The following is a 27,983-nucleotide window of genomic DNA, read 5'->3' as shown; positions in this document are numbered from 1 at the left end:
ATGGCAACACAAGATGATTTCGCAGCAGGTAAAGGGATGCAGCAGACTGGACTTCTTCAGCCAGGGCTTGTTGCAACCCTGTTCCTGCTTCCTTTGCCTGGAGGATGTTCACCTGCAGCGGCAGTGCCGGTGCCCAGGAATGCTGCTCGGCGCAGGGAGGCACAGCGTGTACAAAAGCTGCATTCAAAGCGCTGATCACGAGACCCCGGAGATGCTGGCAAGTGCAGCAGCTATTCTTCATGCTGGACACTTGAGAGCCCAGCCTAGAAGGCTGGGTAATGGGGAAGATATTAGCCAGGATAGGGGGCAGGGAAACGCGCTGTGTGTAATTTTGCATTTTCAGGAACAGCCAAGATGAGAAATTTTTGAGGCAGGCCGTGTTTCTGTTGGGTGCCTCTGCAGTAAAGAAAGCAGGGAATAAACCCCTGTAACAGTGAAACAGAACAAAGGAGAATGTTTGGGTGGACCATTTGCATCCTACAGATAGAGTATCAAATAAGCCCACTGAATACTGAGGAAATCTAATGTAGAGTGCAAACAGTCTTTTAGTTACAACACTTGGTGATTGATTGTTTGTGTCCTCATACTTTCTTTCTTGTGAAGAGAAATTTAAAATAAACCCAAAAATGAACACAAAATTGAGTGGGAATTACAGAAACAGAGGACTTTCAAACTAGCTTTGGGAAGCATCTACTTACTAGCCATTGTCAAATTCTAGAGACCTTTGTGGGCTGCCTACCCTCTGGCAGGACAGGAAAGAAGTCCTGTAGTTGTGGATGGCCAGTCAGCAAAGCGCAGGTAAATTAGTAGAATGTTAGCTGTGAAAGTGCTGGAATGTAAGCCTATCATAGTGCTGGAATGTAAGCCTATCATAGTGCGGAACACTGTGAGATCAAACACACAACTGCAGCGGCCAGGACTCCAGGTCACCACTGGTGTGTCAGTCTTCTACGGAGAAGGAGGTGTCTGTTTTTTCCTCTCCATATAGAGTGCTGCGAATTTCAGTGATTTGTACTATCCTTATTTTAAAGCTAAGTACCATGCCCTAGCTGCTGTCTACTGGGGGAGCATTCACAAATTCAAACCCAGATACACAGCTCTGCGAGGTGGAAGCATTGATTCAAACTTGCAGCTTTGTGGCAGCAGCTGGACCACTGGAGAAGAAGGTGAAAATGGAAAGGGGCTAAATATCCAATGGTGGCCTCAGCTAAGTGGGAACCCCCCCCCAACCTAACTGATCTCAGGGAGAAATGGTCCTTGGAAGCCAGTCCTCTTGTGCTGGCTCTGTGTCCGAGTAGGTGGCTGACAGAGAGCTGCAGGTGATCTTGCCCTCCTCTAGTGGTGCACATAACATCGCATCTCTCTATTATTAGTTTATTATGCTTTCTCCTTTATCAACAGTAGCCAAATCACGACTACTGCCAGCCAGGACAGGGACTGTGTCCCAACGGACCATAAATCTGGCATGGTAATGATACGTGAGTTCTGTTTTTGTCCTTGCTATCAATGTGTGGTCTTGCTGTAAGTAAATTCCCAGTTCTTCCTCTACCTACCCATCAGATCTGACCTGGAGGATGGGATGGTGCTATAGAAACACTGGCAAGGTGTGCCTGCTTGCTGAGATGTCTTTCTGCTTTCCATAAACACCAGTAGCACTGTGTGGGTCTTTACTGGTAGTCTTCACAGAATCCAAGGCCTGAAATAGGCATCTGCGTCCCCTTCTCACCAGTGGGGTTTTCAGCCTCTCTCTCCTGGCTTGTTAAATCAATGATGTTTAGAAATATTGAACTGATGCTAGTTTTATGAAAAATACAAACAAATTGATCTTCTGAATGATTAAAAAACCCTTGAATGCCTCACTCATTAGATGGGTTGATTGTAAAGGTATGAGGTCAGCTAACTCACTTCTTCCCTTTTACCTGATTTACAGCTTCTTTTCAGTCCATATTAACAGCCCAGATGGAGAAATCTCCGAGTTTGTCGGAAGGGGATAGAGCTAGGAAACATTCAGCCCCAAGGGCGAAATTTTCCTTCCCAAAGGCCATCTCTCCCCAGGATGGCTGGGGCAGCAACGCTGCTAGTGTGCACGACCTCATACGTGAGGATGGAGGTGAGCTCTCCGACCTTTCTCACCAAGACTTGACCCAGGACCCCGGAGAAAGGAAGGTGAGCAGTGCTGCGCTGGAAACCATTCAGCTCAAGGACATGCTGAAGACAAGGAGGATGTCTGAGGGTCTCTTAGACTCACGGAGAGGTAAGGCGGGAGATTGCCTGCTCTCTTGTGGGAAGGAGGGTATTTTCCCAGCCTAGAGAGCTAGTACACATTCCCAGTGAACAGTTCTCACCTGTGTATGCGCCCCTGCAACAATCTGCCCTGCTCTCAGTCACCTGCGTAGGCCTCCTGTTGCTCTAGGGGTGTACAACTGTGGGGCAGGGAAAGGCGCAGGAGGGTGTATGTGCAGGTGACTTAGTCTGGGTAAGCACAGGTCTGTGGGCTCCCTGTTGTCTGACAGGAGCCCAGAGGACCAAGGTGTTCCTCTGGTGGCTCTGCGGAAGTGGGTAAGTGTTGCTCCCTGCCTCGTTTCAAGTGGTTTCCAGCATGAGCATGTTTCTCTGTGCAGTTATTTAGAAGTTTCCAATAAATCTGTCCAGTGAAATATCTAGTTTCAGGTGCTTTAGGTTTGCTGTGCTGCTTCTATTATGTTTCGTGTCTCCACTTTGCAGGCCTGACTGACTGCAGTGACCCTAAGGTGGTTACCCAGAAAGCAGCAGTTTGCAAGTCAGCTTCTCAGAGGCTCTTGGGAACCTCCAAGCCCATGCCTCCCACCCAGAACAGCCTTCCTTCCTCAGTGGCAAGCAGGATGAGTAATGGAGAGCAGGAGCATGGGGAAAGTGGCACAGGCTGTGGTGACGGTGATGAAAATAACACGGAGCTGATGTCAGCAGGAGAAGGACATGAAGTAAGGAAACTAAGCCTGTTCATGTGTGATGGATCCTCAGTTTATTTCCTGTAGGCAGAGCTCTGAGATCTTTCCTTATGGTGCAAGCCCAGGGAAGCAGCTGAGCCAAGGAAGAGCTCAGCTGGACGTTGCACTTCAGGCTGTCTTTGCAATGTCCATACTGCAGACTTCATGTCTTCCACATATATCAATAGGAGAATAGGTCTTTAAATAGTTTTTGTGCTCTCTAGTGGCTCCTGCTGTGTTTTATGACTGAGACCACACCAGCAACTAGTCAGAGCAACTAAATGTGTCTAATTTGGTCAAGCATATGTTTCTACAGTTAGTAAAATACATGTATCTGTGAACCATCTGTATATGGTGGTTACTGCTGCGAACTCACTAGTGTCTTAGTGGCTTTTCATATCAGCTCTGTCTGGTTCAGGTGGAAAAAGATGTTTGCTGGAGCAGGCAGTCCTGCAAATTCAACTCTAGGCTGTCTCAGCTTTTGAGTTGTACAGCCATGTTCTTCTAACAGTTATCTCTAATAATATTTCTGGAGTTCTGCAGTTCTGTGCAGCTTCATCCTCTCCCATGGGTTTGCCCAGGGGTAAGTGATAGGAATTGGCAATTCTGTCCATGGGCAATGGAGTCCAGACCCCATCCACTTGATTGTCTTTCATGAGGGACAGAAGCTGCAGTGGTTTTGGTTTTGCCGTGGTGGGCAGGAAAAAGAAGATGAATAACAGCTTTTGTAAACAGGATAACCAATAAAAGGCTAGTGAACTTGATTTCAGCCTGGCAGATGCAGGGCCAAAAGGATCCCTGACATTAACTCTGTTGGTCTCACTGGAGTTTGAACAGGTCCTGATCTGGTTCTTTAGCTGTGACAAGAAAAATGGGATACTAAGGAAGGGTGCGTGTCTGCCCCCGCTCCCTCCATCCCCCTTCCTAGCCATGGCATGGGGAACCTGAAGGAATTTCAGCAGACAGAAAGACCTTATACAGAGCAGCGGGGTAGGGAACTCCGCTGAACTTCTTAAATGATGGTGAGCCTGAGATGATGAATTGTGTGGGAGCTGGAGAGCACCAAGCATCCAGAGAGCACATTAGCATCTGGGCCGAAAGGCTGGTGGGTGACTGCAGGAGGGACAGAAACAGAAAAAAATATTGGCTGGAGAAAAGCAGGTTTTGTCAGTGTGCAAAATGACTTTGTGGGGACTTGGCTGGAGTTCAGCAATGGCTGACAGGTGCTTTGGGGACAGTGGGAGGATAGTGATCTAAATCCATTCCCATACCATCGGAAAGGTTAACCGAGGCAGTGGCACCCCAGAACATTCTTATGCCAAGCAGATGGATGCCAGGTGGGAATGTAGCCACTGCCAGAGAGGTGAGCGAGGAGAGAGAGCTGACAACAGTGTGGGACACTGTCTCTCCCTGACCGCTTCCCTTTCCATTGCCCTTCCTAGGCCAAGCTGCTCCGTCAGTTTGACTTTTCTTTTTGTGCCAAGTCCTAGCTGAGAGCATGGCTAAACTTCTTGTGGTATTAAAGGGGGAAGGCTAGATGGTCAAGCTGAGCACTGTGTTATCCTCTTTCCAGGCTTCCCTGATGCCCTGGTATTGCAGTGGTGAGGATGGGAAGAAGTCACTGGGAGTGACTTTGGTTCGCACTGTCCCCAAGTCAGCAAGACCTTCTGATGGGGCTCCTGGCAGCACTGCACTGCCTGTCCGAAGCTCTCAGCACTTGGTTTTCCAAGAGGCCTTGGACATGAGGTAAGCCCAGGTGTCTGCTTCTCACATATGGTGTTCACCTCACACTTCTCATCTTGTGAAGTTATTTTCCACAGTCAGCTCTCCAATATATTTATGCAAACATCTGTGCATTCACCATTTTGCATATCTATGATGATCTAGCACAATGTCAAAACCAACATCATAGACTCTAAGAGCAGCGATAGTGAGGGGTAGGAGGAGGCAGGACTTAAGAAGACCTTAAAAGCAGGTCCTCTGCTGGATTCTGATACTGATTCAGTCTGTAATCTTTGTGGTGCCATTTGGGAACTGTACTGCATGGATCTGAATACAACATCTGGTTTTGTGTGTGATCTTTGACTGCCAATTTCTGTACCTGCAAGGATATGTTAGGGCAAATATTGGCTATTGTAGAGCTGTCTACAAATTTAGATGCTCGTTCTGTAAATGCCAGCTGTAACTTCTCTGTGTCTGGGCCTTCACTATCAAATGAGAACCCAGACAAATCTCTGTTTATAGACGTCTAATCCTATAGATGTGTAATATTTACACATGGTTTTAAGATCAAAGAGGCACAAAGTGCTAGAGGACAGTCATAGGGCTGTAGCTGACGGAAAGATATTTGCTCAGATATGCATGGGGAAATCTAGCTGTCAGCCTTTTCCTAGTTATAACTATAAATAAGGAGTAATAAAAATATAGTTCCAGTTTAAAAGCTTCAGCATGGCTTTTAAAGTGCAATCTGAAAATACTTACCTACCAGTTGAACTGGAAAAACCCTTTTTCTTTTTGAAAGAGCAGGGACGTATAGTTTTGTTCTCAGGAGACAGCAGTGGTATTACCATGTGTAACAAGATACTGTCATCAGTTTAAGGCATGGCCAGGCAAGGTTAGGCTTCTGCAGCAGTATAAAGGTAGCTGCCCTCAGTTCAGACTTACAACTGGCTTAACGTCTCTTGCTGATTAAGAAAGGATGTATGCAACAGAGCCACTTAGCTCCAAAAGGAGAGACATCGGCATTGGATAGTTAATGCCCAAACTGAAGAATGACTCCTGTGTTTCAGCTGGAGCTTGATGAGCTCTGTGTGACTGCAACAACGCATTTCCTCCTTCACCAGAACAACCTTGCTAAGAAAGTTTGCCTCCTTTAATGCTATCCCCCCCACCGCCCCCCTTCTATCTCCTCATATATTTTTTTATCCTCAATTTTCTTAAGGCCAAGATCAGGCAGGAGACTTGAAGAGCAGACCCTGAAATCTCCAGGTAGGTACAGGGCATGGCAGCCCTAAAATGAACATAGGAATCCTGACCCTTGGGTGGCACTGTGAAAGTTCAGCTGAAAATCATCCTGTAACATTTTTCAGTCCCTTGATGTGCTCAAGATTCCCCAGAGCCCAGTCACTGGGAAATGTGCTCTGGTGATCTAGTGAAAATGACTCCAGCATGGGGTTATGAATGGCAGGAGCTGAAGGGGTACCCTGGGGCCCTGGAAATGCATAGCAGGAAAAGAAAACATTCCTCTACCTCATGCGCATACTATTTATTGCCCTTCACTCTCTCTAATGTCACAAAGATCAGACAAAAATGAGACATTTTGCACGAAATGAGAAATGTTCCCACTCCTTCCTCTTACACTTCAAGGAGAAAACCTTCCCTTGGAGCAGTTTCTGAACTGAACCCTTGGAGATCTGAAGTAGATTCATCAACATTGCCTATTTTGCACTGGGAGAAACAGCAAAACCTTGTGTGATATGAAGTCCTTGTGAAATTTCCATTTACAAAGAAAGAGACTTAAAAAGGATCCAGCCTATGCAGGATCTGAGCTTTTCATCCTTTTAAATCACAGGCCCAAATTAAATGTTGAGTAATGAACTGAGGTTTCCTTTGTGCAGCTTTTTCACCTCAAACCAGATATTCTAGGTTTATGATTACAAATGTCTCTTCCCCTACTCTATCTGCATATGTCAGTATTGGAAACTAAGGCTGGTGTAGGAGATGCCTGCTGGCTTCTTCCCACCCCCTGCCTTGCATTGTCACTAGCAATAAGAGTTCCACAAGACAAAATGCAGTGTCTGGTGTATCTGTGTAAGCCAATACTTCTAAGTTGAAAATCTCCATGATACCATTACTGTCCCTTTGCCATCTGTCAGTTTGTAGCGATAGGAGAGATGAGAATTTAACAAATAATTTTGCTGATGCAGAAAAAGGGATAAAAACCACTGGTCCCTCAGCGCAGTGTTAGTTCTGCCAAATAATGAGCACATCTCATAGGAATGATTCCTTTATTGCTGATATGCAGCTAGGATGCTGAATGCAGCTAGGGAGAACTATTGCTAAGAAAGGTGACATTTTTGCTGGATTCTTTCTGGACTAGAAATGAGCTATATCGTTAAACCTTCTCTCTCTCTCTTTTATTATTGACCTGACCATTCCTCAGGGAAAAAAATCCTGATTTAAGGAAGTTATTCCTTTTTTACTGCTTGGCTATCACATGATTTTATCATCTGTGAAGCCATGTAAGGAATGATTAGTTCTCTGAGTTTTAACAGCTCTGTTGGAAAGCATTTCAGACTGAGCCGCACTGTGCTATTCTCATTAAGAAAATCAGCTTTTAGTCAGGCTGCCCAGAAAGTGGGCTGATCTGCTACAATTTAGAATGAAACCCCTTGACGAAGATGAATTCCAACTTCAAGAATACAATTCTGGTTTTGGTAACCCTCTAGCAATCCTGAGCTTTTGTTTAAATGCCCTCCAAAATATTCCAGCAAAGAGGAGGAAATGTTGATTCTTACTTCTACAAAGGCATATAGCTATTAAAAAGCAGTTCTTTTAGTAACTGGGAAAAAGAGGATATTTACTAAAACCAAAATCGATAGGAACAAATAAGAACCTTTTTGGCAAGGCCATTCTCAGCTGCTCTTCATTATCAAACACAGCTGCTCTCTAGAAGCCAAGGGCTGAGGCCTTTATCATGCAGTAGGTTGGAGTCTGATGAGCAATGTCATTTATGCTGCCAGTGCAATATGGTAGTATACCACCTGTTTGGAGAGGTGGTACATACCTTGCTTGTTCTCATATACAGTCTATATCCTTGTCTTATCAGAGCTCCCGAATGGGGAACCCCTCTTGCCTGTTCTACAGCATTGCACTGTGGCTGGCGTGGAATCTGCCAGACACTTGTGTGAACCTGTGCCCCCATTAAAAGGCCTCCCACACAGCCAGGGCAAGGAGATGGATCATGTTGTGAGCTCCTGCCTTCTGAGTGATGATGACGACTTCAAGGACAGCAGTGGAAGGGTAAGGGCTAAGGACAGGGGTGGGCAGGCTTCCTTTACAGTGACTGTTCAGTGCTTAGCACAACAAGTTCCTGAAAATCATAATCTCCCTCTCTTGGGGAGCAGATTCTCTTAGGAGTACATTTGACAGCTACAGAGCAATTGCTTGAGTATTTTCACTGGTGCAGAAGTCACTGGTTGGGAGGTGGTGCTAAGGTTATGTGAGCAGCATTCTTCATGTACGGAGGTCAATTTAGAGCAGATGTGGATGGCAGAGCAAGTTATGCACCAGTGAACATGTGCAAAGTGCACGCTCGAAAGCACAGAAGCAAAGATTATGATGTTGAGTGTAAGCAGGGCTGCAAAATAAAGTGGGAGAGCTTGGTTTTCCTTGGTTACCTTCCTTGCTGTATCTCGCAGCCCTCTTGTTCTCAACTTTTCTATTCACAAAGACCAATGCTTCTGCAACTTGTTTTCACATGATTCCTTTTTGGACTCCTGTATTCTCAGAGTGCAGCCGAGTCCTTCAGAAGAGAGTAAGTAAGAAGCAGCTGCAATTACTGGCCATGAGTGTTAAGAAACAGCACGTTACCTCTCATTGCTGGTTATCGCAGGCAGGTTTTGCTCCCCAGCCCTAGCCTGTAGGAACTGAACTGCCTGTTCACTGGTAATGTGAGCTCTTCATAAGTCTTGGAGCCCTCCCTTGAATCTCTTGGTTCAAGCAGGGCTTTCTGACATAGACTGAGAAACAATATCTTGGACTAGTGGAAGGTTATGGCAATGAAGGGTTACATGTGACTGGGTGTAACTGTATGCCAAGGTGAGGAAAGGAGGAACTCTTCTGAAACTATTGGGATGTAAATGGACCTGCATTAAAGACGATGACAGTTCACCACTGTGTTTGTGATGAGGTGTTGTGTACGTTTTGTGTATCTCTCTTGACGCTCCATGATATATTTCCATTGCAACTAGATCCACGTTACCTTGTGGAAGACAGCTCAGAAGAAAATACAGCAGCATCAAATGAGACAGACGGAACTTTTGTGTAGAGAGAGGGAGAAAGAGAGCGAAAAGGAAAAGTCTTTGCAGCTTCCTACACTGAGCGTTGACCCAGGGGATGCAGCTGAAGAAGGTCAGTGGCTGGTATAGTCGTGGCTCTTTTTGTTCACTTGCTTGCTCTTTGCATAGTGCTGCAAATGTCTATGAAATCAGACTGGAAGGCTGTTACACTTGCATCTGAGTGGAAGTTCGAACAGGATTTATTTCCGCTTCCCAAAGAAAAATACAGAGGCATGAAGAGTCTTGCCCATGGCCCACACGGCGTCAGTCACAGAATACCACCTTCCCCACTTCGCCTATAAAGTCTTTCAGACTGGATAATTCTGTCTTGCAAAGTACATTGGGGGTTCAGACTCTTTAATTGAGAGTAGCCTCCGGGAAGGGTGAATGGGTGAATCCAAAAGAATCCTTTTCAACCAAGGTGCAACCTGGAAGAAACAAAATTAAACTATTTCTGATTAAAACACAAAAGATTTTGTTCATGTGATAGGACAGATTATCCTGCTCACCCCACTCTCTGCTGAGCAGCTTGCATTGCAGAGCTGTGCTGGAGCCCTTAGCCTGTGCTTACGTTTTACCCACATGAGCAAGCAGTGTTACTGACTTAATTGCAGTTGTCAGGCTCTGATTGTGCTGCTGCGTGCGCTACCATGAGTGCAGTGACAGCAAACTTCAGAGTCAGCACTCAGCCCAAGGGCATCGGGCAAGGTTATCTGCTCTTTTTCTTGCTATTATTTTGTGAAGTACTGGTGAGGAGCGCTGAGGTGTGAGCCCCAGAAATGTAACTTCCCTATCCAGCCTCTGAAACAGGAAAGCAAAAGAAAAGCAGTGATGAGTTTTCCCCACTTCTTAGGGAAAGCCTCACTACATTCTGCGATCACTGTCCCATGTTGGTGTGCAACTGTTACGCTTGGAGTTGTTTGGGACAAAAAAGGGATGTTACCTAGCTCCAGCAAGATTTCTAGCCCTTTCCAAGCCCATAGCCATGCTGCCCAGCACTCTCCACTTAGATCTCTCCTCTTTGGGCTCTGCAGGTTTTGGCTCACTGCCTGTCAATGCGACAGTTTCCATTTCCACCAGCATGATCAACGCACACAGAAATCACGCTGGTACTGCCTTGAGGAAGCAGGTCAACAGGCCCTCACTGCCCAGCATCTCCACCGCCAGCCAGCGTGGCAGCTTCCCGCACAAGTCCTCAGGTAAGCCCGCTCCACTGCAGTCACCAGCCCAGCTCTTTCCTTGCACAAGGAGCACAAACGTATCTCAACCACAGGCAGCATCTCAGGTCCAGTGTCTGTCCTGAGGATTGAGAGGAAACCTGCTTTGGATCCACTCCATCTTAGTGATACTGGAGCAGCTGGTGCTTACAGATGCATTGGAAAGTTGAGCTGAACACAGTAGTGGTGAAGCCTTAAGCTCTAGTTTTTGCTTGTACCAATAGTCTAAAATGTGACACCGGTGCCAGGAGGCAGCTGTAACTGCAGGCCTGAGCTCCGATGCAGTCTGGCAGAGTGTGCTCACTGTGCACATATGTGTACCACCGTGATCAATTAGCCACTCACTGTCTTGGCCCTCTGCCTGTGCTGCTGTCTGGCTCTCCAGCCAGCTTTTCTACTATTGCAGCAAGAGTTGTCTCTGCATGGAAATTAGTGACTTGGTACAATCATGCTACTGCACATAGAAGAGCTCAACAGCTTCTAGCATCTCTAATCCCACCGCCTGCAATGCAAACTGGGAGCAAGCAGTGCCTCTTCTGTCAGCCCACCCAAATACGGTGGCTGTGTGTAGCAGATGCCATGCAGGAGAGGCTCTGCCTGGTGCTCCCAGGCTGCTTGCTACCTGCAGTAAATACACAGCGGACAGTGAGTCCATGGTGGTTCTCATCTCCCCTTTGTAGGTAGCCTACCTCGTGTTATGATCCTGAGTAGCATGAGTTATGAAATAGGGAGCTAGGAATGATACTTTGAATGCTCTTTTCTAGTGATGCTACCCTGATTTTCCAACTTGACCAGAACTAGCATGACATGGCTCTCCATATTGAATATAGATATGTATATGTACATGTGTAGTGACATCACTGATGTCAGTGACAGTAATATCAGTGACATCCAAATTAGTCCCCATCTGAATTTTTTTTGGTTTTACAGTTCCTTCATCCTCCATACTTTGTAGAACACATGAGGTAGCACAAAAACTCTACAGAGTCCCTAGCGGTTCAACTATATTCTGTGCGATATTTATACTCAATACTTGTAAACAGCTCAGATGTTTTCATCTACACTTTAGAAAATGAGGTTTTCAGGGCAAGACATGAAGTTTTTGACCTATGGTGCTTTTGATGACAAACAGGATGCGTAACAAATGCATTTGTCATCTGAATTTTCTTGTAGCTTGTATATTTATCATCAAGAGAGAGTGTTTGCCAACAATTTGCATTTATATTTACATATTTTTATTCTCAGTTCACATTTGGAAAGCTTTTTTTGTCACAACTATCCAGACTAGAAATTGCATTTTTCCACAAGAGAAAGCCTAGGCATTTCACAGTTTGCAAACTAGTACATTTGATGACAAATAAACTTCACCTCAGCATCTTCAAAATACAGCCAGGGGTACCTCTGAAGTAGTAAATATTCATAACGCTTGGAAAATAGCAAAATCCATAAACTACTACTTTCCCAATAGCATGCTAAAATGTATGTGCTCTCAGCTGCCTGCTGTCTTAGAATACTTGAAGTAAATGGAATAGAGGCACTGTCAGATTTAGAGGGTCAGGTATCACTGTTCCCTGGTGATTGCTCCTTGGGGATTTGCTTGAGCCCAACAGGAATCAGTTGTTCAGGCTCGGTGCTAACTGCGGGCAGCTGGAAGTGTTTCTTCAGAAAATTACAGGGTGCCTCGGTCCCCAGTGCTCCAGGTAACAGGGAGGTGATACAGGGAGGTATGTGCACATCTCAGGAGCTTACTCCTGCTGGGCAGCAAGCTGGCTGTGGTACCTATATGGACTTGGGAGCTGGCTCTGTGTGTAGTTTTCAGGTTTGCACAAAGAGCTGGTGCCCAGCTGGGGGTAACTGGGAGATGGTTGGGTGCTGGAGGAAGCAATGAGCCAGACAGCAGGGAAGTCTCTGAACCAATGGCAGTTTGCATCCGTATGTAACCTTGGCTGGGACATTGGGTTACAGTCTGCTAAATGATGGGGTGCCTTGCCCTGGGGTATGCGCTGCTGGTGTCTAACCCTCTCCTTACAGCGAGCTCACTGCCGGCCATTGCTCTGGAATACCTGGAGTGGGACGATGAGCCAGAGTCTAAGGACGCCCAGGAAGGCAGACCTTTGCCTCACCCACAGCAGGTGCTGCTCCATGCGCTTACATGTCTCAACAACGACGATTGGTAAGAAAGCCCCCTGTTCACTCTTTCTCCCTCTCAGTGTGAAGGAAAGTTAGAAATGCATTTTTAACAGTGCCTGTGAACCCAGACAGCACAGATGTCCAGAAGGAACTAGTGAAACCACTCCAAAGCAATCTCAGCATAAAGATGTGAAAGCAGCCTTTTATTTGCCTTGGTCCGTGGCAGCGCTAGAGCCGCAGCAGGTCCATGCTGTTTCCTAGCTTTGCCTGCTGCTCCAGGTAGCTGCAAATGAGATCTTCAGGGAAGAGAGGAAGTTGTGGAACAAGGTGATTTGCTGGCTGAAGCCGGAAGCAAGTCAGAAGTGGTCTTGAGTTTAGAGGTTTGGTGGCCTCAGGTCACAGGCCCAGGTGGGACTGAGTAAGGATTTACCTCTGCTGACGCTGCTGGCAGCAGCAGGAGACAGGGCCTCCCTGTGACCTCATGCGTGTGAGTTCCAGCAGCGTCTACGGTGAGTTCATGTTGCTGAGAAATGGACTGAGACATGGTGCAGAGTTGCTCAGCCTGCCATTTGTCCTGAAGGGCTCATGACAGAAGACAAGAAAAAAAGAAAAAAATACTTGAGGAATCTTGCACTTTTAGAATTCAACTTTTTCCTCCTCACTGCTTAATATGAGCCAAAAGGCTTTTGTTCATAATCACGGTGTCTCCTGAAATTAGACAGAGTCAGGAGGAGACTCAACAAATCTCAGGTGATATTGGTTGTCTTTTTGATTTCTGGGCACACACTCACTAGGGCACCATTCACACTGGGATAACCACGAAAAATCTTCCATGATGCATCTCCTTGTGCAATCGCTTTGTTTTGCCCCTCTCCCCTTTCTCTTTCGCGTTCCTGTTTGGTGCCCTGTGACGGGCAGAGAGCTGCTGCAGGTGTGGGGGATCCGGGTTACACTTGGGGACCCCAGTGGGGATGGCTCCCTGCTCCTGCCCTGCAGCCCTGGTGAGCCACTGACTGCATCATGTGCCTTCATGTAGCTCAGGTCCTTCACAAAGGAAGTGGTGAAAGAGGTGGGGTTTTACTACTTTTAAGTAGCATGTTGCTGTGGTGGGTGTTATTTTATGCAGGGATTTTCTGGAAAACACAGCATTTCTGCTGTGCTTGCCCAGGTGTGAAGTCTTTTAGGACATACTGCTTTTTTTTTTGGGGGGGGTGGTGATATCGTGGGGGCAGTGGGACATGACTAGACTGCAGAGTGCAAACTCAGCTATGGAGTGGCAGTGCAAACTCTCACTCCTGAACTGCCCTCTGGGGAGGAGTTGGAAGGAAAATGCCCCAGTAACAGCCAGGCGGGACTGTGTCTCAGGGATGGGATCCAGCGAGGGTGAAAGAAAAAGGAACATGGCACAGTCTCCCAGCTTCTAGGAAGCAGCAACACAGGGACTTTGTGTGCCAGGGATTTCAGAAAGGCTGTCTTGTTTAATGGCCACAAATTAACCCATCCACTCTGAAACCATCTATTTGCCTTTTGGGTGTATGTACGCTTTTGACCAGTGCAGCATCCTGTGACAATGAGTTTTGCGATTTAATTAAGTGCTCTATGAGAAATGCCTCCCTTTGTTCGTTTGAGCCGACACCCTGGTAATTTCAGAGGGTGCTGCCTAGTTCTTGGGTGGTAAGAAAAATCAGTCTTTCTGGTAATTGCCTTTCAGGCGGAACAAGGCGAAGGCACTCTTCAGGATCAGACGCCTGGCCATGTGCCACTCAGAGGTCCTCCTTTCTAGGCTTCACGACGTTTCCCTGGCAGTTACAAAAGAGGTAAGAACAATGTGTTTAATTTTGTCCCACATACCTCGTACATGAGGCACAGAGCAGATATGTGCTTGTTCATTTACATGTGTGCTCAGTGTCAGTGTCTGCCTTCATTGCTATTTTTAGACCTCGTTTTTCTAACAGCTATGTCACCTGTCTATATGTTCTGTCTGTACAAGTAGCTATATTTACTGGTACGTAGGGCATCTGTCTCTCTCCTCTTTGAGCTAGGTGTCATTATAATGTAATATGCAAATGCAGAAACCGAGACACTAATCAGGTGATTTGCCACAGCACAAATCTCTGCCCAAGCTGTAATTAAACACTGCAGCTTTTGCCTCCCAGCTTCCTCTCACTTCTTCCTTCTCCTCAGCATCCTGGGGGCTTGACCGCAGGTCTTTGTTTTCCAGTGTTTCCTGATGTCTTCTCCTTTCTGCCTGCTTTTTGGTAATTCCCCCTTTCCATTGATCTGTTGCTTTCATGCACTAGTGGGATTTTGCACTGCAGCCGCTGGGTACTCAGAGCAGCCTGGCTGTGGGGTTTGCAGGGCAATCACACACAGCTTCATTGTCTCGTCTCTCAGTTAACAGAGAGGTCTCAGCCTAATAATAATAATACCTGTGGCTAGGTTTCCAACTTGGCACTTGTCTGTGGCCTGAACCAGCTGCCTTGCACTCTTACTACACAATTGCCAAATGTATTAAAGTTTCCTTTGCTTGCAGAAAACGGTAAGACTTAGCTCATTTCCATGAAAATCAGTCCTTCTATCCAGTATTTAATGATGCAGGAGGCTTGAGTGCCCCCTTGTGCTGGACTATTCAAACCTTTCTGTTTCGATATGCAGGACTCAGATTCTCCCCATCTGAGATCAGGGTTAGGAGAAGCAGCCCTTTCAGCTTAGCTCATCTGATTTTTACGTCACTTTTGTAATTCTGAGGATTTTTCCCCCTCTCTGTTCTACACAGTCAGGTGCAGAGATATCTTTCAACTTCCATTTCACGGCAGTCCCAGATTTTTCTTTCACAAGCATTTCTAGCACTTATGTTGTTAATTTTTATTGACACGACCAAGTCTGGCAGAAAGAACCTCTGGTCTGTCCTTCAAAGTATCTTTCAAATGAAGTGCATGACTCTCAGATGCTTCTTCCTTACCCTTGTGGAAGAGCCTTTTGGAAGCACGGAACACTCCAGAGCAGCGATAAAACCCCACTGATCACAGCTGTACTTGCATGTGATCTCCAGGATCCTTGAGTTCCTTGGATCCAACAGCTAAGGTTCTCCTGAGTAGATGGAGCTGCAGATGGACTCAAGTCCCTGCTGCTAATTAGTCTGTAGACTTGAGCCTGTATTTTCTGTTTCCTGGTTGAGTGGTCAAACTGGCAGCGCTGCAATTTTTGATAGGAGGAAAGTACTACTTTTCCTCTATCTTGCCTTTATTAATTGTGCCTGTATAGTGTAAAAACAGCCCATGATTTAATTTTTTTTGTTGTTTTGTTTTCAATAAAAGGGCCTAAAATCAAAGCAGTGCACATTATGGGCTAAGTAGCACACTTTGTTCTAGGTGAAACAACATTTTTTTAAGCCTGCAGTCTCATTCAAATTGTATTGTATAAGCAGGCCTGAGGCCAGAGAGGAAGCTGGTATCAGAGTAAGTGTGTTTCTGCGCTTGTAGTCGTCTGTTCTTACAATGCTTTTCTGTTCCACCCAGACACAGCCAGAAGTTGTGTTGTTTCCTGGGAATTTTGTCTAGTGAAACTGACTTTCTTTGCGAGGTGGTTCTTATGGTTCCCCTCATGCCTTCCCCAGGTGAACCACCTCCGCTCAAAGGTGAGTCGCTGTGCCATCAACACTCTTGGAGAGCTCTTCAGGATCTTGAAGAAGGACATGGACCAGGAGGTGGATAATGTTGCTCGGGTCTTGCTCCAGAAGATGGGGGACTCCAGCAACTTCATTCAGAAAGCAGCCAATCAATCCCTGGCAACGATGGTGGAGACTGTGACTCCTGCACGAGCAATGAGTGTTCTCATGGCTGTTGGAGTCCAGTACGTCATTCTTCTCTTAGTGAAATCCTTCACCTTAAATTGTGTGGGTAGGGGGAAGGGACGGGAGGCAGAAGGGCAATGATGGGAGGGAAGGGTCCTTTCTCCTGCATCTTCTGTGAACTCGGTGATTAGATTTTCTGACCAATCTTGCTTCCTTCCTCTTGTCATCTGCTTCTGCCCTACTGCAGCCTATTTGTTCTCACAGTCTGCCAATGCTGCCTAGACATGGTGAATGACGGGGAAGCAAAAGTCCCTGCAAAGGGTGGTGGTACAGCCTTGTGGCTTTGTGGGAAGAGAGACAATGGCAATTCCAGCAGTGAACGCCCTTTGATATTTCACAACACTAACCACAGAGGCGTTGGGAAAAACTGTCCATCATCATTATGCCATTAACTTGAGAAATAAGGAGGCTAATGGCTGGGACACAAAACACATGGGGGAGAACTTGCTGGGTGGCGTACAGCCTGCTCAGCAGGTGCAGCTCCTGCTGAGAGGAGTCTATCTGACCATCGTGTCCTTAGAGCTCCACTTTCTATTCAAATTGACACTGCATGTTAGCCTTGAGATGGCGAGTCACTTCACAGGTGCCTTCACAGGCCGACTACTATGGCATAGCTGAAGCAAATGGCTGCCTTACAATATTAGTGCTGTTCCTGATGATAGTTTCAGATAGGTTTCCCTCTAGAAGGATAACCTGTCTAAAACATCTGCTACCCTTTCCTCAGCTTTTGAAAAGGGTAAAACATTCAAATGTACTTCTTGCCAAGCCTCAAAGAACAAACTGGCTGCATTGCTGGATGTTCTGCAGCTTCATGCTCCAGAGGGCTTTTCCGCCCTTTTGTTTTTTTCAAGGGTCTGCAGATTTGGAGACCAAGAGGTAGAATAAGCCTCAATCCTGCTGCAGCTCTGTCTGTGTAGTGGGAGCCCTCTGACAAGTCAGCATGAATTGTCTTTCATTTCCCCCTTTCTCAGAGTTAATTTCGGGAAAGAAATTGATTATCAAATAGTCCAAGGAGAGTGAATTCCTCCCTCTTCCTTGAGGTGGTCCCTCTGTACAGTGCCATCTCTGTGTTTGTCTGAGGACAGAATCTTCTACAGGTGGCCAGAATTGCAGCAAGAACACAAATCTTTCTTCAGCAATGACAGGGACCATGCTGTGACTGACACCTGTGCTTCTGGCCCTTGTTTTTCCTTTGCCCAAGTGTTTGTCCTCTTGTTTCCAGGCACCGCAATGCCCTGGTGCGGAAGTGTGCAGCTGAACACTTACTGACCACGATGGAGAAAATCGGAGCCAATCAGCTGCTGTCTTGCACGCGTGGCAGTAGTCAGCTGCTGGTGCACACGGTGATGAAGCTTGCTCAGGACTGTCATCCGGACACAAGGTGATGATCTCCGTTTCACCTCCTAAAATATGAAAACTGTTTGATGTCTGGCTATAAATGATAAAACCACAAAAGAGTGGAAGGTAAAGTAAATATTAAGACAGTTACTTCACAGTGTGGAAAATGTCTGGGGAAGTGACTGTACTGCGTAACATGAGGTTGTCCAGCAAGGAGGACCATTGCCAGATTCCTGTGACTTGAATGATCCTTTATTCAGATCAACTGAGCTCAGATTAGTCAGTCAAACAATTTTTTTCAGTCTTACATGCACAATGCAAAGCTGACATGCTGGCCACTGTTCAACACTGAATGGTCCCAAATATTCATTTCTAGTAAGGTTAAGACTGTCCTAGAAAAATTCCAGCTGTCTTCAACCAATGCATTCAGTCTTTCTAAACATCTTGTGCAGATTTAGTTGCCAAGGATATTCACAAATGTATCTTCCCAATCCTTGTATAATGTTGTTGTCTGTGGCTGAACGACCTCCAACTTCCCTCTTGAAGATAGCATAGTAACAAAACGAAACCAAACAACCAAAAAAACCTTTACTTTGATTTTTAATTTAAAATCCCACTAACAGATGGCAAGAGCATATGAGCAACTAGCAGCCCAAGTGCATACCTGTAGTATGGAATAATAAATAGTAGGCATGAAGTGATTTGTACTAGCTTCTCTGCCAGTTGAAGAAAGGTAAATCATTACGCAATGGCAGCAAGACGCTGCAAATAAGCCATGACACCAAAGCAGGAGATGTGCTTCGCACATCCCATGGGATCCTTCGATCCCACAGAAGTACACCCACAATTTCAGAGTGAAATTGTATTTTCCTGTTGCCCTGTGTTCCCCTCTTGCTTCTTGTGTTCAGCTCGCAGCATTGTGCAGTGACAAGTGAAGGCAAGCATCTCTCTTTGCTGAATAGGTAATACCTCCTCATGAAGGTATGTCACATGATGAGGTTAAAATATCAGCTTGTTCCATTAACACTTTTCTGTTGTTTATTCACAAGGGAGAGGAGACAGTAATAGTCTGTATTCATTTCTCTCCTGTGCTAGGTGTTATGGACGGAAGATGCTGAATATGTTGATGAGTCAACCAAAATTTGATACATATTTGAAACACTCTGCCCCCTCACGTGACTTGGAAGACCTTAAGGCAACACTTCAGCAGAAGGTAAGTGCTTGGCAGGAGAAATGATATGAGATTAAACATACCTAATCTTTCTTTATCTCATTCTTCTTCCACTGAATCCTTTTGCTCCTAGGAATGAGCACTGATCCTCAGCCTGTCTATCTGCAGACAGTGGAGGAACTAGTATAACTAGAAATAAAGTGGGTGTATTTTGAATATCAGCCACAAACAAGAAAGTGAAGTACGAGAAAATGGTTTTACCTTCAGGCATTAAAAAAAACCAACACTACTCCCACTCCCCCAATAAAGCAAGGAAGCCAGAATAGTGCTTCTGAAGATAACAGTCTTTGCAACAAACGAAAGAAAATTTCCAAAATATTGAAAAGATGCACAAGGCAATCATAATTAGTATATGTATTTTCTGTATTCTGGGAATACTGCCCTGCTGTCATGCACTGTGGAGCTGGAAGAATCTTGTGAATTCAGCATCCAGTGGAAAATCATCCCTATTTTTTCTTCTTCATTCCTCTCCATTTACATTCTAGAAAGGAATGTGCATTTGTGCCGGAATAGGGAGAGTGAGTGTGAACCAAATCAACTCCCAACACAACGGGCTAACCTCCAGAGAGTCCAAAAGTTTCCCACTATTCCCTTTAAGAAGGCTCATTCCCTTACCAGTTGACATTATTCCCATTTCACAGAATCACAGAATCACAGAATAGTAGGGGTTGGAAGGGACCTCTGTGGGTCATCTAGTCCAACCCTCCTGCTGAAGCAGGGTCACCTACAGCAAGCTGCACAGGACCTTGTCCAGGCGGGTCTTGAATATCTCCAGAGAAGGAGACTCCACAACCTCCCTGGGCAGCCTGTTCCAGTGCTCAAGAATAATGAAGTCAGGATTTTATCCTGCTGCCCATCATGGTAGAACCTATAACCTGTCTTGGGTTATTGAAAACAAATAGTAGACGTCACAGAATCTCTGGCCTGTCTCCCTCTCTAAGTTACGAAATGTTTTCCTAAACCTTTATTGGTAGCAGTGATCCTGCTTATAACTTGTGTTGCCTATTCTACCTTCTATAGATTCATGGGTTTTTTATATATGTATATGCAGGGTACACAAGACCCTAAATGTGAACCTTCCATCAGACAAAAGAAGTCTAAGAACAGCAGCTTGACGATGCCCCAGGACAAATTGCCTTCTGGTGGAAGGTACTGAGCACTTCTGTTATATCTGACAAAGCACATGACAAGCTTTGTATGTCTCTTCCTCAGGAAAATCTTTCCAGTGGAGACGAGCTGTGCCAGAGGTTGTTTCCTTGCCCCACAAATCTTGTATGATAAAAAATGTCTACATCTGCATTAGGCTGAACACAACTTCTCTGGAGGGTTTTCCCCAAAAATTGACAGAGGAAAAGACAGCCACCGGCTGCAGCTCAGAAGATCCAGTGCAGTGGCGAGGACAGTGTTGTTGAGGCTGTGAGAGGGTCGTGTCTCTGCTGTTTGGCTTGAGACAAGTAATTTCAATCAGGGAATTCTTATCTGAGTGAAGCCTTTTTTAGATCGGTGGTTTGATGAGAAGCCCCAGTCTAGAACCAAGATGCCATTCCCAAAAATAGCACTTTCCACACATGTGGTTTGGCCTGGCTGAATCATGGCTTTCTGACCCTCAAACAGCACCACCAAGACAATTCCTGAGCAGTTGTGGTCAACAGACAGCATGGACTTATTATTCATGTCATTCAGACCCACTGCTGGTTGGTTGCTGGGCAGCATGTTTTTTCCCCTGCGCTGCAACCAGTGTTCAAGACATGAATTTGGTCCTTGCTGTCTCCCCATGCCAGCAGGAGAGCTACTTGTTCCTGTTCTCCTCTGATAACAGAGTGGATTTATTTAGCTCTGTTGTGCTCAGCAGTGGCAGGAAGGTGACCACATGCGTCACTAGCATGGTTAGGAGCTCCTCCTGCTCATGGCAGAGGGAGGTTGATCCAGCAGAATTGTTCCCATTGGGTTTGTTAAGCTGTGGATCCAGTCCTTAGGGAAGCAACAACGTGAGCATAGTAGTGGGATGGCTGACTTCTGTTCTTATCTCTGTAACTGATCCTCTGGATCCTTTCAGATATGCCCCTTAATCTCTGTGGGTAAGATTCATCTGTTCAGGTGCATCTGAGCTATTTATCCAGATTCCCGTACCTACTGTAGAGACATTTCTCCAAAGTAATTAATTTCCTTATAATGTAGACACCCCCCAGAAGAGAGCCATTTAAACTTTGAAGTAGTGCCTGTTTTTCCCCACGAAGGGATGCTAGATGAGTACCTCGGAAGATGTGAGGATGAAAGAGATGAATCCCACCCTCGGTGCCTTGGTTTTCCTGAGTACATACTAGCAATAATGTTACCTGCAGATTGTCTCTTGTAATGATTGTCATGAGATCCAAGCTGCTTTTCAGATCAGGATCCAGCTGAAATTGCATCAGTCTCCTCGAGATGTTTTCCTCACAATTAACTGCAGATATTATCACCAAAAGGTCTTACCTTGTTTTTATTTCCCAATTGAAGGCCTCGCCTCTTACGCCGTCAGACAGTCCAATGCCCATCACTTCGGACTGTGGGAGAAACTGACCAGCTCAGTGAGCTTTCCAACCTCCTGACAGCCAAGGATTTTCAGACCCGAACAAAGGGAGTGGCTCTCCTCCTGGGTCACTGCAAAAACCACCCCCAGCTCGTCTCCACTAACATTGTCCGGGTATGTAGGGCATCTCGATTGCTCCTTTCCCAAGCCTGTACCAGTAAAGTTAACTTGGTGTGTCTTGGCACTACTTACTAGTTGTTTGTGACAGGCTGGTCCCTTCTTACCCAGAATAATTTAATTCAATTCCAGGCTTCAGGGCAAGTAATTTCCATCCAGATGTATTTCTCTGGTAGGTGCCTACTGGTGCTGATCAAGATGATGACAGAATTTTCTGCTTTCCTGCTGTTCTAGATTCTGCTGTCTCTTACTGTCAGTTAGGCTGAAATAAAGGAAATCCAGCCACTGAAAGCTTGGCAATTACTCTCCAGAAGAAAAATGAGTTGGGATGGGGGAGAGAAGTATCAGGCTGGGTTGATTTAATGGCAAAATCAAAACTACCCTCAGTACTTCAGACAACTTTGTGGTAAAATGGGCATCATAAATACCTGTTTTCACCCCTCTATACCAAATGTACTATTTTGCATTAATAAAATGGGATTAATTTAATGACTTGTAGGTAAAGAGAAGCACCATATGAACTATCTTGTCCCCACCCAAACCTCTTAAGAAAACACGAAAATCTTTTCAACCAGCATGAGGTTGTGCAACCACTACAGCAAGCAGCCCACAGGAAAAGAGAGAAATTTTGCTAGCAAGCGCTGACCTGACAGAAAGGATTAAACTCATCTTCTATATTGCTTGGTACTTGTTTCTACATCCCTTCTTGAAACAAAGACATTTTAATCCAGCTTTCATGTCTTTTGTTTTCTCAACAGATTTTTGATGATTTTGTCCCAAGACTTCAGGATTGCCACAAGAAAGTGAAACAGCAGGCACTGGAGGCTCTAGCTTTAATGATACCCATGCTCAGAGATGCCTTACACCCAGTGCTGGTCCCTCTGGTAGCAGCAGTCACTGACAATCTGAAATCAAAGGACCTGGGAATTTATGCTGCAGCTGTGAAGGCACTGGAAGCATCCATTTCTCACCTAGGTAAGGCTGACCTCTGACACTGACGCTCCTCAACTGCAGCTCCTCCATCTTGGAACCAAGCCAACACCGAGTCTGTTGATAGCTGTTGTAATCTGTAGAAATATGCAGCTGTGGCAACATGTTTATGAAGTTCTGTCTGCATTCTTTCTATCACAGAATCACAGAATGGTAGGGGTTGGAAGGGACCTCTGTGGGTCATCTAGTCCAACCCTCCTGCCAAAGCAGGGTCACCTACAGCAGGCTGCACAGGATCTTGTCCAGGCAGGTTTTGAATATCTCCGGAGAAGGAGACTCCACAACCTCTCTGGGCAGCCTGTGCCAGGGCTCTGTCACCCTCAAAATAAAGAAGTTCTTCCTCATGTGCAGCTGGAACTTCCTCTGCTTCAGTTTGTGCCCGTTGCCCCTTGAGCTGTCGCTGGGCACCACTGAAAAGAGTCTGGCCCCATCCTCTTGACATCCACCCTTGAGATATTTCTAATCATCTGTATGTTCCCCTCTCAGCCTTGTCCAGGCTAAACAAGCCCAGCTTCCTCCGCTGGACTCTCTCCACTAGTTTCTCGTCTTTCTTGAGCTGGGGAGCCCAGAACTGGACACAGTACACCAGATTGCGGCCTCACAAGGGCAGAGTAGAGGGGGAGGAGAACCTCCCTCGACCTGCTGGCCACACTCTTCTTGATGCACCCCAGGACAGCACTGGCCTTCTTGGCAACCAGGGCACACTGCTGGCTCATGGTCAACTTGTCATCCACCAGGACACCCAGGCTCCTCTCCGCAGAGGTGCTCTCCAGCAGGTCCACCCCAAGCCTGTTGAGATGCATGGGGTTGTTCCTCCCCAGGTGCAGGACCCTGCACTTGACCTTGCTGAACTTCATCAGGTTCCTCTCTGCCCAACTTTCCAGCCTGTCCAGGTCATGCTGAATGGCAGCACAGCCTTCTGGTGTATCTACCACTCCTCCCAGTTTGGTGTCATCAGCAAACTTGCTGAGGGTACATTCTAACTCTTCATCCAGGTCGTTGATGAAGAAGTTAAACAAGACTGGGCCCAGTACTGACCCTTGGGGGATACTGCTAGTTACCGGAGTAACGTAGAATGGGTTTATACTGAGACTTTTTTTTCTCTCACCGCAGTATTATGGTTGATATTAACGATTCACAACAATGAGTAAAAGGATAGACAACTGGGTGGCTCTCTAAGTGAAGAAGGGGCTGGTAGGGTTGGTTGCAGCCTCGAGCCACAGTTGAAAACCAGACCCAAGTCTGTAGCAAGTGTTGTTATCTGTGACTCTTAGGTTAGTTACTGTCATGGTTTAACATGGTACCCCAGTGAAAATGAGAGCACTAAGAAGCCGATTCTTCTTTTGCTCATATTGCAAATGCTGGTCTGCCTGTCCTCTGGCCAACAGGTGTAGCTAATATGTAGTGCAAAGAATTAAAGCTGACTTAATAAGAATTGAGCTGCCGGCTGCCTTGTTTTCTCTAACAGCCATTACAAGCTCTGCTGTCTTTAGGCAGCTAAAGTAGTGATTGGGTAACTTTGTTGTTGACTTAAGCTTTACTATTTCAAAATGCCCAGGGCATTTAAAATCCTTAAACTGAAAGGTGAATAGTGCCTATAGACTTAGCTTCCTAAAATCCAGGCAAAGAACCAGTTCCCCCTCACCCATCCAACCCACAAGGGTTCCCCTGAAAATCTGTGTAGATACCAGTATTAACAATTAATTAACATTTTGTGCTTGTTCAAGACCTCCAAATCCCAGGGCATTTTTTTCAAAGCAAGCAGCTGTAAGGAACTCTCTGGGGAGGAACATCAAGTGTGAAACAGCATCTGCCAATACTGCAAGACTGTGAGGCAAAAAGTGAAGTGTCTGTTTAAAAAGGTGAATGACAAGAGCGTAATTACCAAAGCAGAAACTTAACTAGGGTCTCAGGATCAGTTCTTTATTGTATGCTTGCAAGAAGATCATTAGGGACTTCCTTTTTATACCTCATGCAAAAACGAACACAATTCAAACCACTTTGGGATTTGGCTCTGTAGTCGTTCACAAAGAAGCAGGTTGCCCGCTTCTTTGCCACTCCTGGTGACACCATGAGGTTATCATAGCGCATGCCATGTGTTTTCTGCCTCCAAGAAAAGCTTTGCTTGGTTTATCAAAGTGGTAAGACTGGAGGCATGCAGACCAATCCAGGCAACAGTTTATAAATTAGAAAAAGACTCCAAATCAACAACAGGCAGCATAGTAAAAACTAAAATACACATGACAGTCAGGTAGTGGGAAATTGGTTCATTTTCCAGTCTCTCTGCCAAGATCTGATTTCAGAGACGTTACAAGAGCCCCTGAGAGCCCATGGTGTTGGTTATGAAAAGTAATTCTCTTTTGTAAGAGTAACTTGGGGTCTTGTCCAGAGATCCCAATGGGTAAGTTAAAGATTTAACACCAACTTATCCTTAAAGTGTGAATGGATGTGTGACCTTTTGAGCATTCTCACCTTTTTCCTTAGGAGAGGGAGGACGTCACTTCTGCAAAGCTCCAGGATGCAAAACCTTTTCACTGCTTACATGTGATTGAAATTTTGAGGGCACTGATGTGAAATGTTTAACACAGCTCCTTGCACAGCAGTCACCTTTGGATTTATGAATGTGAAATTAGAGCTTTTCTTTTTGAATTTAAAATCCTCCCAAGTAAGCTGGAAAGAAAGAAGAAAAGGACTTAGAAACTGGCAGAAATTTACTTTATTTTACAAAATGGAGTTAGCCCTGCCCTGCCCCAACCCCTTTTTTTTTTCTTAGAACCTCAGAAGACTGAGCAGAAACAAATGTTTCTCTTACAGATGACATATTGCTGCTGCAAGTGTTCACCCAACGAGTGCATTACCTCAACGGCAAAGCTTTGCTGGAGGTTGCAGAACATCTCCCAGGTATTGACGGCTTCAGCTAATCTCCACTTTTAAGTTAAGGAGTCTTCAGAGGGAATACTTAGAGGGAACACCACTGAACAGACAGTGCAGTAGCTCATCAAACACCAGCAGGTCCTGAGCGTGTCCTTTCTGCAAAATACATGTAGTAGGTGTATCTGGCAGGGGTTTACCTGGCTGCTGCGGAGGTGTGCAGCATGTGACGTGAGAACAGAGCTTGGGCTCCAGCACCGAGCTCTCACTGGGTCATCTCAGGACCTGCCTCCAGGAAAGACAGGGGCTAAAAATACCCTGGCTGGCTCCCCTCTTTGAAGGACAGTAAAGGTCGTGGAGGTCTGAAGTGAACAATCATCCTTCAGAAAAAATTGTGGCAACTGTTATTTCTGAGGATCAGTTTGGCTTGTCATCATGGGATTTTTGTTTTCCTGTCAAACTTCTGAGGCTTAATCCTGCAGATCCTGGGGGTCATACCATAGGTGAAAACTCAATACACTCAATACCGGCAAGGATTTTGCGCAAGGCAGGGTCTGGGGGCAGAGGGGCAGAAGCGGGCAGTTTGGCCCAACCCACTGAGGGTCCATGCCTATACTGCAGATATGACGTTGGACTCTGAGCATTTCAGGATGTGCAAACAGCCTATTTCTATATCAACGGTGTCTGACACACTACAAATGCAGCTGTTAATTGATTTGTGATAGTAGCTTGCTATATCAGCAATAGCCGAGGAATGGAAAAAATGACAATCTCAATATATACTAGAGAAGACTATTTATAGCCTTGCTTTAATTAGGCCTAAATCCACTGCTAATTATGCCAGCATCTTTTAATCCAAGGTTTAATACACTTTGCTTCTTCATTATGAATCCCAAAAGGGCACGTTTAGCCATAGCGAATGTAAAAGGACCTTTAAAGACAATTTGAATGAAGTAAATCTCCACAGAGTGTAATTTTACAGTTATTTTAATCTCATTTTCAAATAAAGCATTTGAACATAAATTGAGACTAGTTCAGAGAGAGCAGATGTTCTTTCTGGGATTTAGTGGGAACAGACAGTTCTTTCTCTTCTGAAGTTTCTACGACCACTGTGTTTAATAGCACTTAAACTCCAGTTAACTCCCATTTTAAAATAGGTACCATAACCCTCTTCCTGCTTACCAGAATTATTTTTAGGTACTTTCAGGAGCTGTTTAAATGTTGGTGATTGATGCTAGATTAACAGTGTAGAGCAAATGAAGGTCCTTCCACTGCAGAATAATAAATGGTTACTGCATAACATTTCTACTGAACAGAGAATAAGAACTCTGTCTCTGGACCATTTCAGATTTTGATCTCTCAGTAAAATCTGCCACACAAGGTTGTATTTAATGTAGTTCAGTTCAGAAAATGAGCTGAGAGCAGACTTCAGAGAGAATGAGAGGGAATGCTTGCTTTTTGTTTGAATTTCAGCCCCTATATAAGATTTTTCTATCTCTGTTCCCTCATTTCAGGGAACACTGTGAGGGTAAATGCCATTAAACTTGTGAGATGGTCAAATGCCGTGGCAATGGGGCCTGAGTAATTATCTAAGACATTCGGAAGTTTGAAACAGCTGTTCATTAGAAGCCACCAAGTATGAGGGGAAAAAAGCTTAAACCAGACCATTCTGCCAAAGACATCAGTTAGTCACTGATGTTTCTAATAAAACTGTCCAGCACACACATTTTTGTGGGCTGGAGTTTTGAAGTGTGGTATAATACTGCCATTTGCTGTGTGCCACTGAGCAAAGGGAACTGCCAGATCAGAATCGTGGCCTTTTTCATCAAAGGTCACAAAAAAGTGATCATCTGTTTTTATTAGAAATCTTTCAATTACCACTCCAAGCTGCATTTCAAAATCTTCAGCAGCTGGTTTAGATAACTTCTTAGTGGAAATAAACACCGATTTGACATTGTTGTCATTTGTAATGCAGAAGCGGATAGTGAAATGATTTACAAACTGTGTATGATTCACTTTGCTAAGTCTATCAAGGATACAAAACCTCTGATTTGGAGAAATTAGGGTCCTTGGAGGCTGGTTGTTATGTTCAGTGGATGATCAGCCACTGTTACCTATTTCTGGATCATCAGGCTCTTTGTGCTTGCTGATATTATCCAGAACAGGCTTCCAAGAACCAAAAATAACGGTGGGTACTTGTTTGCACTAAAGTTGTTAAGATACTTGTCTCTCTCACCCTGCAGCGCTTGTGGCATCTGTTTATCCCCTGAGACCCCAAGTGGTCAAGTGCTACGCCCTGCCCGTGCTGTGGTTCTTCCTGGGAAAAAGGGCCCTGCCTGTCGGAAGCGGCAATGTCAGGGCTGTGGTCATCAAGCTTGCAAAGAGCCTCTACGAAGTGATGGGCTCCAGGCTGAAGGAGAATGCTGCCAGCCAGCCTCAGCATGTGGTGAAAAACCTCAACGACATTTTGGACCAGATCTGCGAGTGAAGGCTTGGTGTACTCCACAAAGCTGATGGAGAGGTACCCCGAGTGGGATAGGTGGAGGCAAAGGTGGATGTGGCAGGGGCATTGGTTTTATTCTGTGTGTTTGAATAACGAGATTTACCCTACAGAGTTTATAGCTACAGATATGCATTGTATA

The 27,983-nt window shown here is 45.4% G+C and overlaps 1 protein-coding gene across 1 annotated transcript; it reads left to right on the top strand.

Annotated features, from left to right (window-relative positions):
• TOGARAM2 (TOG array regulator of axonemal microtubules 2) lies at nucleotides 1-27,829 on the top strand. Its single transcript, XM_009937355.2, has 19 exons — nucleotides 1-28; nucleotides 1,032-1,166; nucleotides 1,931-2,254; nucleotides 2,725-2,960; nucleotides 4,540-4,712; nucleotides 5,908-5,954; nucleotides 7,795-7,988; nucleotides 8,939-9,098; nucleotides 10,060-10,224; nucleotides 12,274-12,415; nucleotides 14,084-14,189; nucleotides 15,989-16,224; nucleotides 17,448-17,606; nucleotides 18,659-18,776; nucleotides 19,846-19,943; nucleotides 21,291-21,477; nucleotides 22,239-22,455; nucleotides 25,285-25,371; nucleotides 27,585-27,829. The coding sequence occupies exons 1-19, from the start codon at nucleotides 1-3 to the stop codon at nucleotides 27,827-27,829; spliced, it is 3,057 nt and encodes a 1,018-aa protein (XP_009935657.2).
• Nucleotides 27,830-27,983: the final 154 nt, after the last annotated feature.

This window comes from Opisthocomus hoazin, chromosome 2 (assembly GCF_030867145.1).
Source record: "Opisthocomus hoazin isolate bOpiHoa1 chromosome 2, bOpiHoa1.hap1, whole genome shotgun sequence".
NCBI lineage: Eukaryota > Metazoa > Chordata > Aves > Opisthocomiformes > Opisthocomidae > Opisthocomus > Opisthocomus hoazin.
Note: the sequence above shows the minus strand (reverse complement) of the source record. Positions and strands in the feature narration are given on the sequence as shown.